Source organism: Mauremys mutica, chromosome 4 (genome assembly GCF_020497125.1).
Source record: "Mauremys mutica isolate MM-2020 ecotype Southern chromosome 4, ASM2049712v1, whole genome shotgun sequence".
Taxonomy (NCBI): domain Eukaryota; kingdom Metazoa; phylum Chordata; order Testudines; family Geoemydidae; genus Mauremys; species Mauremys mutica.
Window position 1 is genome coordinate 46,280,226 of NC_059075.1, and position 17,883 is coordinate 46,298,108.

The window sequence follows — 17,883 nt, forward strand, 5'->3', positions numbered from 1 at the left end:
TGATGTCCGCGGCTCCCCATGTCGACTCCGTACTGCCATTTGCATTGGTGGAGTTCCGGAGTCGACAGGAGCATGTTCGGGGTTCGATATATCGCGTCTCATCTAGATGCGATATATTGAACTCCGAGAAATCGATTGCTACCCGCCGATCCGGCGGGTAGTGAAGACGTACCCCTCGGGAGCCAAAAAATCATACTGCGTTATAGGTGAAACCGTGTTATATCGAACTTGCCTTGATCCGCCGGAGCACGCAGCCCCGCCCCCCCGGAGCGCTGCTTTACCGCGTTATATCCAAATTTGTGTTCTATTGGGTTGCATTATATCGGGGTAGAGGTGTGTATTGTTTGGGTATAGTTTTTCAACTATTTGCGCACCACCCTTGTAATAATTTTCATATAGACCACATTTCACTAGTAGGCTTATGAGAATGTCATGTGGGACTGTGTCAAAGAATTTACTCAAATCAAGATAAATCACATTTGTTGATTGCCTCCTATCCACCTGTCTCATAAAAAGGAAATCAAATTAGTTTGTCATGGTTTGTTTTTGACAAATCTATGTTGGCCGTTATATATCTCCCTGTTGCCTTCTAGGTGCTTACAAATTGATGGTTTAGTAATTTGTTCCAGTATCTTAATTAACTATTTTTCATTTTTGGACAGCGCAAGTAACTGTAGAGGAAATTACTCCACTTGTCCCTCCACAATCAGGAGATAAAGGACAAGAAGATCTTACAAGCTACTTTCTAGAAGCACTTTTGAAATACATAGTAATTCAGGTATGTTCCATAGGTTGCAAACAGAAGAAAAGTAACTATTTTTTGTCCATCTACTGTAATGGACCAACAGCACCATAAACATACGCGGGAATGATGAATTATTTTGTTTCGCCTTCCAAGAGCGTACCTTATAGAAAATATACTTTCAGAAAGTGTCCATTTCTTGTTTGTGCCAAGGTCCACAGATCAATCGTAGTGGATACTTCAGCCCGCTTAAAACTTGGGAGCAGAACCAGACCTGTCAGTCACTGATAGGAGGGGAATGCTTGGCCTCTGGAAGTTCCCGCCAGTTTTTTGTGCCCCCATGTGGCTGATGGGCTCAGCCCAACTTTACCTGCTGCCAAGCTTTTCTGAGGAAAAATTTCAAACTTTATTTCAAATGTTTAGACTAACAGTTTAGTTCAGTAATGTGTCTAATTCCTAGCTGTGTCCCTAAGTTTTCATTGGATTTTTGGGGAGACTGTCCCCTCCGCTCCACTTTTGCTATTGAGGTGTTTTCCTCAGCTGATGCCCTTGCAGGCTTCAGGGAGTATGCTAGGTTGAGGAAAACCCAGAGGCAAAAGGGTCTTACTCGATATGGGGATGAAGCGTGTTGTTGGAGAGCTCTGCTGGCTTTGCAGGCAGGATGCAGTTTTACCCTCCCAGCACAAGCTGGGCAGGGTCACCTTAGCTCCCTTCATTTCCCAGGGAAGGAGATGAGCCAGGCAGGATTGGAAAAGAATTTGCTCTGGGGCAGCCAGTCCTTTTATCCTCAAAGTACATGAGGGAAGTGAAGCCAAAAGAACAGACTGCCAGATGGAAGATCGCACCTGAGTCCTATAGCCCATCAACCAGACCTCTGACTGTGGAGCTCAACTGCCTCCTCTTCGCTGAACAGAGGCTAGAGGGCACTGGACACTGCTGATGCCAGTGAATGCAGTAAGGGGCTTTTGGGCTCAGCTGCCATCTCTAACTCTGCTCCCCTAGCAATCCCAATTCATGTCTGAGGCTCAGACCTCCTGGGAAAACAGACTTCTCTGATCCATGTAAATTCCATTCAACAGAGAGGGATCTAGTTCTGCGGAGTCAGTACCTTTCTTGAGGCAATCAGGAGGGGCTCATTTGTGGGAGAGGAAACAAATCAAGCCTCTTGGAGAACAGGGAGATCACTAGCCTCTTGAAATATTTTTGGAGTCTTCTGAGCGTGATTTCATACTGCCTCTGAATCAAGCTTATGGGAACAGACTCTGAAAGGGAAAACAAATCCATTGTGTTTCCCCTGCTCACCTTACTGAGTGCAGCAGAGCAGATAATCGTCAGTGCCTGTTTCCCCTGCTCAGCTCCACAGAGTGCAGCATGGCAGATCAGAGCAGAAAAGACCAGGCCATAAACATATGCTGATTCCTGTAGGTGTGCACCCATCCCTGAACCTCCCAAGAGAATTCTTTCTCCTAAGGGAAAAAGACCTCCAGTCCAAATCAGCTGAGAATCAAATAATATATCTAAACACCAGAGGATTGATCGTGAGGCAAGAATTCACTGTGAAACTAAACTTAGTGGGTCTACAAATGCCCAAGGCAAGCTATAGCTATATATTCTTTCTCATGTAGCCTGGAAGGATGTAATAGTGGGGCAGGAATTTCCTGCCATACCTAAAAGAATGGGAAAGTATTGGGCTATCATTCCCAGCTGTCATTGTGGGTCACTAGGGCCTAATGTCCAGGGAAACTGGGAACAAAAACCTGCCTCACTACTGCCTCTACTTGCTCCCCTGAGCAGATGGTTATGGAGTGATGAGAGAGGCAGCATCCCAGATCTGGAAGAGTCAGCAGGCAGTAAAGAGTTTCTTGGCTTGCCATTTTTTTTCATTCTTTCTCAGCCTCCATTTTATAAGGCCAGCAGGTTCTAGGGTGACCAGATAGCAAATGTGAAAAATTGGGACGGAGGTAGGGGGTAATAGGAGCCCATATTAAAAAAAGCCCCAAATATCGGGACTGCCCCCACAAAATCAGGACATCTGGTCACCCTAGCAGGTTCCCAATTTGTGTACTAGTTAAAATGTAATGTGGTATCCTATAAATGTGGCTATCCTGAGCAGTGACTCAGGATTTTTAACTGAAAGAGTACTCTCTTCACTATACAGGCCTTTCAAAGGCAGCCATGCGTGGACTGGCATAATTTCAGTCCCCTCTGTGGGGCATGAAAACTTCCAGGTGTAATTAGTACAACAAAAATAAACAAGTCCTCTGACTCCCTAAATGCCCCTGCATACTTTTACAAGCAGTGCTAACATGGGTGGATAATATTGCAAGTAGGGCTGTCAAGCGAGTAAAAAAATTAATTGCACCATTAAAAAAATTAATTGCGATTAATTGCGTTGTTTAAATAAATGGTATTCCATTATTGCTTAATATTTTTGGATGTTGTCTACATTTTCAAATATATTGATTTCAGTTACAACACAGAATACAAAGTATATAGTGCTCACTTTATATTTATTTTTTATTACAAATAATTGAACTGTAAAAAACAAAAGAAATAGTATTTTTCAAATCACCTTATACAAGTACTGTAGTGCAATCTCTTTATCATGAAACTTGAACGTACACATGTAGAATTATATACAAAAATAAATACTGAAAAATAAAGCAATGTAAAACTTTAGAGCCTACAAGTCCTCTCAGTCCTACTTCAGCCAGTTGCTCAGACAAACAAACTTGGTTACAATTGCAGGAGATAATGCTGCCTGCTTCTTGTTTACAATGTCACCTGAAAGCGAGAACAGGCATTGGCCTGGCACTGTTGTAGCTGGCGTCGCAAGATATTTATGTGCTAAAGATTCATATGTCCCTTCATCTTCAACCACCATTCCATAGGACATGCGTCCATGTTGATGATGGGTTCTTGCTTGACAACGATCCAATGCAGAGCGCCCCAATGCATGTTCATTTCCATCATCTGTGTCAGATGTCACCAGCAGAAGGTTGATTTTCTCTTTTGGTGGTTTGAGTTCTGTAGTTTCAACATCTGAGTGTTGCTCTTTTAAGACTTCTGAAAGCATGCTCAACCCCTTGTCCCTCTCAGATTTTGGAAGGCACTTCTGATTCTTAAACTTTGGGTTGAGTGCTGTAGCTATTTTTAGAAATCTCACATTGGTATCTTCTTCTGCGTTTTGTCAAATCTGCTGGGAAAGTGTTCTTAAAACAAACATGTGCTTGGGTCATCATCCGAGACTGCTATAACATGAAATATATGGCAGAATGTGTGTAAAACAGAGCAGGAGACATACAGTTCTCCCCCAAGGAGTACAGTCACAAATTTAATTAACTCATTATATTTTAACGAGCATCATCAGCATGGACGCTTATCCTCTGGAATAGTGGCCAAAGCATGAAGGGGCATACGAATGTTTAGCATATCTGGCACAAAAGTACCTTGCGATGCTGGCTACAAAATGCGAATGACTGTTCTCACTTTCAGGTGATATTGTAAACAAGAAGCAGGCAGCATTATCTCCTGCAAATTGTAACCAAGTTTGTCTGTCTTAGCGATTGGCTGTCCAAGAAGTAGGACTCAGTGGACTTATAGGCGCTAAAGTTTTACATTGTTTTGTTTTTGAGAGCAGTTATGTAACAAAAAAAAAATCTGCATTTGTAAATTGCACTTTCATGGTAGAGATTGCATACAGTACTTGTATGAGGTGAACTGAAAAATACTGTTTCTTTTTTTACAGTGCAAATATTTAATCAAAAATAATAAAGTGAGCAGTGTACACTTTGTATTCTATGTTGTAATAGAAATCAATGTATTTGAAAATGTAGAAAAACATCTGAAAATATTTAATTTCAATTGGTGTTCTGTCATTTAACAATGCAATTAATTTTTTGAGTTAATCATGTGAGTTAACTGATTAATTGACAGCCCTAATTACAAGTAATATGGTCTTTTTGGGACTCAAAATTGTGTGACCAAGAGCGTCTCCCTGGATAAAAAGTGAGTGAAATTGGATTCAAATTTGTTTCATGCAGGCATATATGGGTCTCTGGTTCTTGGTGTAAGGCACTCAGACAAATCAATTCCCAGCTGTCTGAGTGATACAGTTGAAAGCTGAGACTATTGAGTTATCAGTAAAGTCAGTTTACAATCCTGACTCCTGCCAGGTACTGCGGAAAGGAATACTGGTGATATGGGAAATTGAAGCAGTCTGAAGCACAACAGGAGAAAATATATCTTTTTGTAAGAAGTAGCTAGAACAAGTGGAGGGTCAGTAACTGATCTCTCTTGCTCATCTCTATTCAGAGATACTTGCAGGCCTCCTAACCAGCTCCATGTGGGGTAAGACCTCATGTGATGCCAGGCTTTCTCAGTTAGGGAATACTAAAGCTATCTGTATAGCTTTGATCAGATGGGGTCACTGGATATTGTCCAGAGGGGAGACCCTGTGGAGCTGTGCAAGAATTTTAGAAACAGCTCTGTCCCTTTCCCAGTCTCAACCCATGGAAAGGCCACTACATGAACGAAATAATCCATAATCTTTCTTCAGATCAGAGCATTAAAACCCTCTCCCCATACTATTTCTGTTCTCTGGGAATTGAGAACAAACAGGGCACAGCTGAATCATCTAAATAAGTTCCTAAAGGAGATTTTTCTTCAAGAATTCCTATTTTATCATCCTCAGACAATTCTTATGTTGTTCAGACAGGTGGCAGCCTTTTTCTTTTCCCAAATTTGATCATTATCATTTGAACTGATGTGTGATTCCAGGGTTTGTCTCTGGGATCATGGTAGCAATATTATTGGCTTTAGAGAAGACTGAAATTCACTTATCTCTTCCTGGAAAACATTTTTGTCACGGTTCTGTAGAGAGAAAACTGAAGAATATATAGAGTGATTTGGTTCCTGAACTATCTTTTGATTCAGGTTAAACAAACACATGGTGCCAGGAAAGTCAGTCATAGGCCTGTGGAGGATGAATACTATTGGGCACAAGATCTTATTTGAGGAGAATGTTAACATGATGAAGATGGCCCTGATGATGTGGTGTCACAGAAACAATCTCAACATTCATTGTCTAATCACCTCCTTGACTGTCCTCCCCATAATTTTCCACAACTGTGAACATTTAAAATCCATAAAAATAAAAAAAAGCTTAACATGAATATTTATTTTTATTTGTAGAAATTATAAAAATCAAATTCTGCTAAGCTCAGGTATAATATTCTCAATATTTTAATGAAAAGGAAGTTTTGTGCAATCCAATATTAAATGCTTCATTTGGGCATCCACCTTATTCCAACTCTGCAAGGTCACTCAGTATGTTCTTGGAACCTCATTCTGCATCTTCCAGCACTACCCAGATTGAATCTCTGAAGGAAGTGTCATCATATTTGCTATTCATTAGAGTAGGCTTCCCAATGAGGGGTGTGGTGGTTTTTTATTTATTTATTTATTTTTATTTCGGGTTGGGAGCTTTCTCTAACGAAGTCCCATTATTATACCTTTAATTCAGACAGGAACTGTTCATAATTGTGTCATGGCATCCATTCCATGAGTAAATTCAAGAACAGTTCCTGCTTCAATTAAGAACCAGAGTCCTGTTCTTAAGAGCACTCACAAGCGCAGAGCAGAATAGTCCTGTACTGAGATCTGCAAATGGCCATCAGTTGACCAAATTCTGCAGATTGGTCATCCAATCATAGCCAATGCCACTAACTTTCTTTTGCAGAAGAGTTCTCGGTGTCTTACTGCCCTCGACTAGATAGAGGAGAGAGATTGTATACAAGTACACCTCTACCTCAATATAACGCTACCTGATATAACGCGAATTCAGATATAACGTGGTAAAGTAGCGCTCCGGAGGGGCGGGGCTGCGCATTCTGCTGGATCAAAGCAAATTCGATATAACATAGTTTCACCTATAACGCAGTAAGATTTTTTTTGGCTCCCGAGGACAGCGTTATACCAAGGTAGAGGTGTATCTTGTTTTGGATGTCCATATCTGAAGGATAATCCCTGAAAGGGCACTGCTCTGAAAATCCCATTGTAATGGGTCTGTGGACTTTAGGATGAAGAACAAGAGGAAAGCTTTTCAGTGCTTACCTGAAAATTTCCTTCTTTGAGTAATAAGGTCCACAGATCTATTCTGGAGACAAGTGGATTACCCAGGACAGAGATGTAAACTGATATTCAAGGATTTGGGTATGTTGTCAGTAGGTCGAATTTACCATATTCTGCAGTAGGAGAAATTGATTTGTTTTTTCTCAAAGCATATTTACTCAATCTGTAATTTAAGAAAGCATATTTGAATTATCCTGGCTGTAGAAGTTACCTGAACTGGAAGGAACTTCAGAAAGCAGAACATACCCTGGCTGTCAGTGATTGACAGGTCTGGTTTTGCTCTTGAGCTGCAGGCAGGCTGAAGTACCCATTGTAACAGATCTCTGGACATTATTGCACAAAAAAGAGGAATTTTTTAGGTAAGCACAAATATATTTTTATATTTTATAAGGTAACTTTGAAACAGAAGGATGATTTACTACAACTTAAACTTCTGGAGGGGTCACTTCAGGCTTGATACTCTTAAAAGTATGTGTAATCTCTGATTTCAGTGGGATTCTACATGTGCTTAAAATTACGTATATGGTTAAGTATTCTGCTGAATCTAAAGCTTAGAGGAAAAGCTTTGCATAGTCGTCTTAATCTCTCAGCTAGCCAGTCTCTCCCACCATTTTGAAAATGTAACATAATTATTAAAATGCATACAGTCCAGTCCTAATATAATCATCTCTCTTGTATAATTAAGCAATAGGATCTTTCCTCTTATTTTATCTTTGCTCTGTTTAGCAAGTCTTGAAAATGCATTTGACCTTTAATTTAACTTAATTAAAACTGAAATTTGTTTGACTTTTGACAACTTAAAAAACAACACTGCAGCAAAGTTCTGAAACATTTGATATACTTGAAATATTTGTTTCAATATTTCCCATATTTAAACCTCAAAAAAATTTATTTTTTTCTTTAAGGTCAAGAGTTTAGAATGGAAGAACAAGGAAAACCAAGAAAAGGGATTTTCATTCTTGTTTTCATATTTTAAAAAATATTACTTGCCTTATATTTTTCCAAACATCTGTAAGGAGACCAGTTTGTATAACCCTGTACTTGGTAAGTGTTGTTTAATGATTTTACAGATGCTTAAACATTTTGTAATTTACAATATAGACAGCTTTTTTGAGTGATGCTGCCTGCAGAGAACTTGGATCTGTTATGAAATGTGGCCTTTATCTACAATGTATGTTTTCAGTTCTATTGAGTTCACCTGTATTAATGGAAACACCACTTGACCTCTCTTTTTTTAATTATTTAAGAGCCAGGATGCTGTATTGCTCTGGTTCACTTTAAATAAATTACAGTAATTCTTACATACTTAAAAAAATCTTTTTTTAATTTATAGTTTGATTTCACCCCACGTTCCTAAAATCTGGGGACAACAGAAGGGAATAACTTAAAGAACAAAATATAAAGGAATGGGATGGGAGGGAAAGGAGTAGAAGGATCAAGGTCAGTGAGGGGAAAGGAAAGCATTATCTATTTCCATCCACTTAATCAAAGGTTTCTAAAAATTAGACAAGATCCTTTCAAGTTTGTCTTAAATTCCTCTTCTCCAAAAAGTTACTCACTCTTCAGCTTCTAGGTGAGCCAATCGTAGAGCCAAGCTTCTATCCCAGGAGGAAGTCTGCTGTTCCATCTAAACCATATAAGTCATTTGGATACACTCACTGCACTAAAAACCAAGTTTAAAAAAAAAAATCAAACTTAATGCACCCTGAATCATGAATAAATTACATTTAGAAGAGGAAAAAACCTGTTATTTCTGTGGGTCCAAAAGAAATTAGCAGTGTTGCTCGTTGGGTAACATCCACTCCATTGACACGGAGCCAGATCAGTTGGACTCCATAATACCGTCTAAAGTCAAGACAATGCAAATTATGTGTTATCATGTGCTAAGCTGGTCATGTTAAGAGCTTGGCATCTCCCAAGCTCTAAATTGACAATTTTTGCATATGTTAAAATATAACTTCCCTGGGTTAACTAGAGTTTTAAAAGGTGTTGGTTAGATTGAGCTAGCTAACACAATTTAACAACACACCTTTACATCCTAATTTAAACACAGCCTATAAGTTGGGGAGGTGATATGCATGCCACATACTTTCCTCCCACTTGCTGGCCTCCACAAAGGTCAGCAAGGGCTGTTGCATGTTCCTCAAAACTGCTGTTAAAGCTTGTGGACTAGAATAGAGGCCCTGAACCCACCATGCTAGGGGTGCTGGAACTGTGGATCTATATCAACATAGGTTCAACCACAGGACTTAAGTGGTATGAAAATAACCCTTTGCAAAATTACTTCATCTATGAATTGTTGCTCAATAACCCATTTGATCAATTATAAACAACTTTTCATTTCTAAATAAACCTACGACAGTTTCTTCTCACCCTAAATGAAAATGCTGTGCTTGTTTGGGCCAAAGTCCAGTTTGGGTAATTGCATTCTGGCACTTAAAATTGCTCAAGTAGTTTTAATTGGAAGGTGGTTTCCTTTACTTTTTGTTCTGAACAGTGGTGTAGTGTTGCTGTTTGCTGTTAAAATTTTGCTGGGTTTCATTCCATATCAGCGGCAGGCTATAGAATTCCTCAATAGAGTACATAATTTTAAAACGGCTTAGGGAATCATCTGGATAGAAAGGCACTGTATAAATTAAGCTTTATTTGTTAAGAATTGTTTGAGAGCTTAAAGAAAAGGTAAATGGACCAGTTCATCCAATAGGAAATATTTGCAGCCTTCTAGGCCAATAATACAATTTCCAGGGGCTGCCTTTTGAAGCTTAATGCTCTACCCTTTTACTTGCTATTGAGAGACTCTGTCCCATCCCCTTGAGGAATCAATGATTGTGCTGCACTGGGAGTTTCAAAAACCAAGAAATCCTGGGATTTCAATTGGGTTGGATAGGGCTTTGAGGTGGTAGGCCTTTCTTCTGACACTAATTTTAAAATGCTTGATTTTCATCACAGAGATACCACAAATGAGACCAAAGCCGCACTATGTAATGGTAAAGAAAGATGCTGAAACCAATGAAGCAATATATTGCACAAAGGAACCTTTCCTTAAGGCTCGTGTTATTGTCATTCGATGGCTGGTATCTTTCTGGCTTGAGCCAAAACCTCATACAGGGCCTCATATTCCTGGGATGGAAGGTGGTGAAATTGTGCCAAAGAATATTCAGGTATCACCAAATGCACATTTCAAATAGTTTTTCTCCATTTTGAAAGACTTCTTAGTAGTCTTCTGTTGTGATGTCAACACTGAAATTCTACCACTGTATGTTTCTCTTAGGCCTTGTCTGCACTGCCACTTACAGCGCTGAAACTTTCTTCGCTTAGGAGTTTGAAAAAAACCACCCCCTGATTGATGCAAGTTTCAATACTGTAAAGTGGCAGTGTAGATAGTGCTACAGTGCTGGGAGCTATTTCCCTCACGGAGGTGGTTTTATTACAGCACTGGGAGAGCTCTCTCCCAGCACTGGCGCCGTGATTACACAGCCATGTTAAAGCACTGCGTCGGCTGTGTAGACATACTTTTTGGTTTTAGCTAATTGAAGAAAGGCTATTTGTTTGTTTTTTAAATGAAATATCAAGACCTGAATCCAATTTGGAAAGAATCGCCAAATATTTAAATCTTTGGTTTTTCTACCAAAATAATAGAAATATATTGTGAAGTACTGTTTTCATTCACCTAAAGAAATGTTTTTATCTGTAAATTATTTTTTAGTGAATTGTTGAAGTAAATCTACAGTAATTTCTCTGCATAGGGTGATATGCTCAGTTTCCCTTAAAGCCCAGTCCAGCAATCCAAATTCTATTTGACTTCAGTGGCTCTGTTTGCTGAGGTTTTGTAAGACTAGGTTGTTTGTGATAATACTTCTAAATACTCCCAAGAAATGTCAAATTATAGGTTAGCAAACTGAATGAAGGAAACACAGATTAGAGTTCTTAGTAGAGGTCATTGATCTGACTGGACAATAACTGGACTCCCTTGTGCTTGAGATCTGTACTTTAACTGGCTTTAGACAACCACTAACTTTCTACATAACCTAGTAGATATGTAGTGCTTTGAGATACTTATTTCTCACATTGTCTGTCTGCAGAATTCTCTGTGCTGTTTTTAAGAATTGTATTCAAATTATATTACTAGAACTATTTTCTTGCTCTTTTGTTTCAGAGAGCAGCTGCTAGCATGGCTTCTAGAGAAGACAGTAAAAACGACAGTGCTGATAGACCGGATAGAAATGCAGAGCCAGAACAATCTCATTCTAATACAAGCACCCTAACAGAAAGAGAACCAAGTTCCTCCAGCCTTTGTAGTATTGATGAAGAGCATCTAACTGATATTGAAATAGTCCGCAAAGTCTTTTCTTCTAAAAGAAGTAATGTAAACTTTCTTACAGAGATATTTCGACAGGTAAAGAAACCCTCAAGTATGGAAGAATTTTTTTTGTTTTAATTTTAACCCTGATCATATTTATAGCTTTTGTTTCAAATAGGTTGTGTTAAGTAAGAGTGCACATAAGTGTAAAAACTTTGATTGTGTTTTTATTTACACTCATGGTGTCAAGTATCAGGGGGTAGCCATGTTAGTCTATATCCACAAAAACAACAAGGTGCCACCGGACTCCTTGTTGTTTTTATTTACACTGTTATTTTTTAATTTAGGCCGATGGTAAACACGTTGTTTTTTGTTCAGCAAAGTTTGCCATCTGTTTTCCACCTCACTCTCTCCCTTGTGTGTGGAAAGCAAAAGCTAATTTAAAACAACTAATATGAAAAATCTGCCTCTGGTTCCTGGTTTTGTTTTGTTTTTCCATCACTTGAGTGACATAACTTTGACTTCATGTAATGCAGACAATTTTAGCAAAGTCACCTGGGTGAACTGTAGTAACTGTATAAGGAGCCAAAAATCCTCCTTCTGGATTACCTAGCTGTTCCCTGTCTAATTATGAATCTGGAAAAATGGCAAGGATCAAACAAAGATGAATGGAAGTGGGCAAAGGAGTAGTTCTGTTCCTGTATGTCTTCCCTATAAGAGGGTGAATGCACAGATCCTAAGAATTTAAAGTATAATGAAACTTTACAAGAGCACTATTTTACGCAGTTGCATATTTTGACCAGTGCTGTAAAAGTATCCGTGAAGTAATGTGGAAGAATGGTAAGATGCTGTAATTGTATATGCTTAAGTAGGACTTTATGAAGTTCACTTAAAAGAATATCTTAATCAGACAATAAAAATAGGTTAAGATTTCAGAGGCCCTTTTACCAGTTGCTTGTGAGTAAGAACCTATAAATTATACAAAATTGACAACATATAAGGTTAAAAACACAGTAAGATACAATGTGAAACTTACTTCATTTGTTCTGCTTAAAGAAAATTTACTGGTGGGAGCTAGAGCAAGGGAAGGGTATTAGCTGTTAAAATGAAGTTGTTACTCACTGTGGTAAACTGACATTCAAATTAGTTATATTGCTATTTGCTGTTTCATTGCAATGAAGGGAAATTGAAAACTCTGGAAAATGTTTGAACTTCACATGAAGATGAATGAAAACTATTCTGATATTAAAATATAACTTAAATACTAGTCAGTGTGAATTAGTACTAATGCATCATTCTACTATATTTTTAGGTGAATCGATTAATTTATTTTTTGGTATCTTACTCTAGTATGAGAGCATTTAAGATGATCAAATCATGTGTTGATCATCTTAGTTTAATGCAGTAAAAAGAGAATTTGAGAAGTTTAGTTTTCAAACAGTATCTAAACCTTGTGTAATTGGGAGGAAAATAACTTTACATTATATAAGAAGTGATTGATGTATTTATTAAAAACACTTCAAACAATGCTCAAAAAAGTTAGTGAAGAAGGCATTGCAGATTTGAGGAGGGAGCCCAAATAAGCAATCTGTTCAACTCCTTTTTCTTTAGCATAACATTTTCTTAGCTGCTGCAGTCAGTTCCAGATTTGGGCTGAGTTGTGGGAACTTTTTTTTCTTTGAGAATGTTTTAGAAAAATCCCTTCCTCTGTTTTTCATTTATACAGTGAGGATGGCAAGAAGTGGAATCTGTCTGCTAGATTTTGCACTTTACTGAAGCAACCTAAATATTTGCATTTCAAACTCGCAGTGTAAATATGTAGGCCTCGCTGTGAAGTGTGTCCATAGCTGAATATGAAAAGTTTGGGTTCAAATTAAGTTTCTATTTGAAAATGCCATACTGAACATTCTCAGTATCCGATGAAGTGGGCTTATGCTCAAATAAATTTTAGTCTCTAAGGTGCCACAAGTACTCTTTTTCTTTATTCTCAGTAAAGCATCTGAATCTTGAAATTTGCATTTTCAAATAGGTGTGCTGTTCATTTAGACACTCTTCTGGAAATGCATCCATGTAAAGTGGGTAGTTTTTGGTTAAATGCCTGTGATCTCTTTCATTGCATGTTCAGTTCAAATTTCTTGCACTCAGGGCTGTATTTTTAGTATTTATTCTTATTACAGTGGTACCTAGACACCTTGGGATCAAGCTCCAGTGGTCTGCATAGCACCTAGGACAAGTGGTGAAAAGTGTCCCTACTTTAAAGAGCTTTATGCCTTAGAATGCACTCAGACCACAGAAAATTAGGAAGATATGAGTGGGTTGAGCTTTAAAAGGCTATTAGACTTGTTGAGCCCATTCTCATGCCACCTGAAATGTGAAGGGGAGATCAGCCTTAGGGTTGTGTCTGGCTGCTTGCTCCATCCACTTTTACATGCTCACTCTCCAGATGAGACAAATGAAAATATCAATGGCCAACAGAGTAGGGGGGAGGAAGTACTGTATTTTCAAAACATATTACAGGGTGGCCACACTTACTGACCCTTCGAGCTGCGTACAGTAATTTTCAGAAGTTCAAGAGCCAGGTGCATCTGCCGGGGCTCAGGGCTTCAGCCTTGCGAGTGGGGGTGGGGGGCTATCTGCTGGGGCTAGGGGCTTCAACTCTGCAGGAGGGGAGGTGCACCTGCCGGAGCTAGGGACTTCAGCAGGAGCAGGGCTGAAGGTAATAAAAGGTAGTAGGTAATAAAAGGTAGTAGGTAATAATTGGAGATACACCAATCTCCTAGAACAACTGGAAGGGACCTTGAAAGGTCATTGAGTCCAGCCCCCTGCCTTCACTAGCAGGACCAATTTTTGCCCCAGATCCCTAAGCGGCCCCCTCAAGGATTGAACTCACAACCCTGGGTTTAGCAGGCCAATGCTCAAACCACTGAGCTATCCCTCCCTCCTTCCCTGCTGGAAAGAAGCCCTAGCCCCACCACCTGACCTGAGGTCAGAAGCCCTGAGGCAAAACACCCCCCCCCCCAGTCTGATAGGCAGAGAATGGGGGGCGGGGGACTCTTTGAGCCGCACTTAACTGTAAAAGAGCCACATGTGGCTCATGAGCATGGTTTGGCCATCCCTGACATATTAGGAGCAAAAAGAACCCTAGGTCAGGCATAGGTCTATTGCTGGATGCAGATGATAAAATTGTAAATAGTAATGCAGAAAAGGCAAATACGTTCAGTAGATAATTCTGTTCTGTATCTGATACAAAACAGGAGGCTATATCAACTGCTTCTGATGCTATGGATGGAATAGAAAGTCTACTATGTGTAACAAAGGAGGTTGCAAGTCAGCATCTGCTAAAATTAAACATTTGGATAACTTGTATACAACAGTCTTAACAGGACTATCTGAGGAGCTCTAGCTGAGGCTTTCCCTTACCCACAATGTTAATTTTTAACACATCTTGGAAAACTGAGTAATGGAAGATTTAATATTTTAAAAAAAGAGTAAAAGGGGTGACCAAAGGAACTATAGACTGGTTAGCCTGATGTCAATCCCAAGTAAAATAATGGAATGGTTAATTCAGAACTCAGTCAACAAAAGTATATTTTTAGCCTCTTATGTCAGTCAACATGGTTTCATGGAAGATTAGATCTTGTCAAACAGGGCACGTGCTGGACAGATTAAAAACTGGTTCACTGACAGATCTCAGAATGGCCCCAGTTACTGCTGTCTCCCCATTACTAGCAAGGTCCTGTAGGGATTGATTTTTTGGGTCCAATATTACTCAATATTTTTTATCCACTATCTAGATGATGATATAAAATCTTTGTACAGTTTGCAGATAACATGCTGTGTGGTGAGATAGTAAATAATGAGAACAGGTTGCTACTACAGAGTGATCTGAATCTCCTAGTTAAATGGTCACAATCCTACAAAATGTGTTTTAATACAGCCGAATGCAAGGTTACTGCATCTGGGAACAAAGAATACAGGCGATACCTGTGGGATGGGACACTGTCTTGGGAATCAGTAACTCAGAAAAGGATTTTGGGATTGTTGTAGATGACCACCTCAGTGAGCATGCAGTGCACTGCTGTGGCAGAAAGGGCTAATGTGATCCTTGGACGTACACAAGGTGACTATTAAATGGGTGTAGAGAACTGACCTTGCCTATGTACACAACATTGGTAAAACATCTGCAAGAATGCTGTGCCCAGATATGGTGTCCACAGTTGAAGAATGATGTGTGAATGTTAGCGTTTGAAGAAAGGTCACAAAAATGTTTCAAGGGCTGGAAAACAATAATGTGAAGTGAAGCTTAAGGAGCTCCATCTGTTTAGCTTATCAGAGAAGGCTGAGAGGTGACTTGATCACTGTGTATGAATATTTACACATGGAAAATATCTGATAGCGAGGGGCTTCTCAATCTTGCTGACAAAGGCATAACGAGATCCAGTGGCTGGAAGTTGAAAGTATGCTAACTCAACTTTGAAATAAGCCTCCATTTCCTTGCTCTGAGGGTAATTAAACATCAGAGGAGCTTACCCCAGGGGAGATTATGGAATCACCATCCCATGGCGTCTTTAGAATTAGATTAGATACCTTTCTATAAAACCTGTCTTAATCCAGTTTCTAGGAAAAAAAATTTTATAGTCTGTGCACACAGGTCAGACAAGATTATCATAGTGATCCCTTCTGGCTTTGGAGTCTGTGAATCTATTAATAACTGGCCCAGCAGGTGTGGCAACGTTTCCTCAGCCACATCATGTTTCCTGCACTTTGAAAGCTGTAGGGCATTCTGTGTTACAAAGCAAAAGCATAAGAAACTCTAAAGGATAGCAGTTGCTTATCCTACTTTTTAGCTGACTTTGGAAGTCTCAGAATAGCTGGGTGCCATTCTGATACTCCTTTAAAGTGTCCAGTCCTGAAGTTGAGAATGAATTGTTCATATCAAGAATCATGCATTTCTTTGGGATATTGGTATATCCAATGGCTCCTGGGAAATGCAAACTGGTTCAGTTTATTTTATTCTTTTTAATACAACTAGTATAGTAAAAGTGCACAAGCTGGTAAAGGTGTGAATTTAAAAGAAAGTTAAATTCCCAGTAAATATATTGCATTAACGTAGACTGTCTTTGAACATAGTTAAGTTTAGCAGAATCCCAAGACTTGCATTAGAGACGGCTGATCTGAGAGCACTTTTATATTATCCCCACAGTTACATAATACTTCCTGAAGAGGGCAGCATCTTGCAATCAAACTGGCTTGCTGACATGCATTTTTTCATAACTGTAGTTAAAAAAAAAAAAAAGCTTTTTCTCTGTCATCTGATTTGCGCCACTCATTCATAGCAGCAGTAAAACATGGCTTTTTGTTATCAGTACAAATTCAAATGGCTAATATAATTAAGAACCCTATTGCCCCTTACTCTTTCTCCCCCCATGTATGGGACTGGATGCAGCAGAAGCTTCCACCGAGTTTTCTTTTTCTTTTTCTTTTAATGAGAGTTTGGTGTTCAGTATCAGCAGGGCCCCTAAGATCTATGCAGGAACAGGTCCGCATGGAGTCCCACTGGCAGCTGCTCCCTTTCCCTGCTAACTACATCCAGCTCCCTAGCAGCACAGCTTTTTTGCCAGGTGTCACTTTTTTTCCTCAAAAACTTTCTGTCCTTCCCCCTTTGCCCTCCTCCCGACTTTCAGGGTGTTCCAGATTGCAGATGGGGAAAGTTAATAAATTAATACTGATGTAAATCAGCATTAGTTTACATTCCTGCAGAGTGGCTGCAGCAGTTTCTCCATCTGTAGAGCATGATGCCTGGGATGGGAGCTTTCCTAGAGTTGAAAGAAGTGAGTTGGATGTTTCTCACTTTTCCTTTCCCTCAGAGACAGAATGTACAGTATAGTGAGTCCTAAAAACTTTTTAAATGAAATTAAATCACATCAACTTTCTATCTTCGTATCATATCCATAAATTGAAATGCATGTTCCTGAAACTGTTTACTACTAGCAGTATCGTGAGATAACGTAGTTCGATTCTAACATGTCTCCAAATGTTATAACTTTTTTCCCCCTCCCAACTAGGCATTTTTGTTGCCAATTTGCGAAGCAGCTGCTATGAGGAAAGTGGTGAAGGTTTACCAAGAATGGATCCAACAGGAAGATAAGCCTTTATTTATGAAAGAACCTGAAGAAATATTGACATCTGTAAATATAGATTGTGATGAAAATGTTGCAGAACATAATTCAGCGGAGAAGGGAAACGAGAGAGATGAGGTAAAAAAAACCAAACTTCTTCAAATTTAAAAAGACCATTGTTAAATAGATGTCTCATTTCCTGAACAATTTAGCATATGTTCTTTGTTTCCACATAGCAGTCTGGTTGGTGCATGAGTTAGAAAAGAAGAGTGAAGGGAAATATTGAGATGAAAACTGTGAAGGGCACAAATCTGTCCCCTCAGGTATGAGTAAATAGAGTAGCAGCACAGTAAAGGTGCCTCCCTCCCCGACCCCCATAAAAGCTATACTCCCAAATCCTTCAATTCATGCCTCCACCTCACCTTCATATCCGTTCTTTGTTCAGATTGTTTATGCAAATGACCAGGATTTTTTTTTTTAACTCAGCAGTAACTGACTTCTAGGGGCCAGCATTAAATAAAACAAACCAAATACAGAAAAATCCTATTTTAAATTAAATTTAAGGGGGAGATCTTCAGAGGCACAGACTG

General features: G+C 39.2%; 1 protein-coding gene across 5 annotated transcripts in view; it reads left to right on the forward strand.

Moving 5' to 3' along the window:
* Positions 1-17,883, forward strand: part of RALGAPA1 (Ral GTPase activating protein catalytic subunit alpha 1) — a 265,455-nt gene that overhangs the window by 41,598 nt on the left and 205,974 nt on the right. For all 5 annotated transcript variants that reach the window (XM_045013658.1, XM_045013659.1, XM_045013660.1 and 2 more), the window contains exons 7-11: positions 663-778; positions 7,780-7,918; positions 9,824-10,035; positions 11,031-11,270; positions 17,240-17,431. In XM_045013658.1, the coding sequence (XP_044869593.1) occupies positions 663-778; positions 7,780-7,918; positions 9,824-10,035; positions 11,031-11,270; positions 17,240-17,431 (899 nt within the window). The remainder of the gene's footprint in view (positions 1-662; positions 779-7,779; positions 7,919-9,823; positions 10,036-11,030; positions 11,271-17,239; positions 17,432-17,883) is intronic.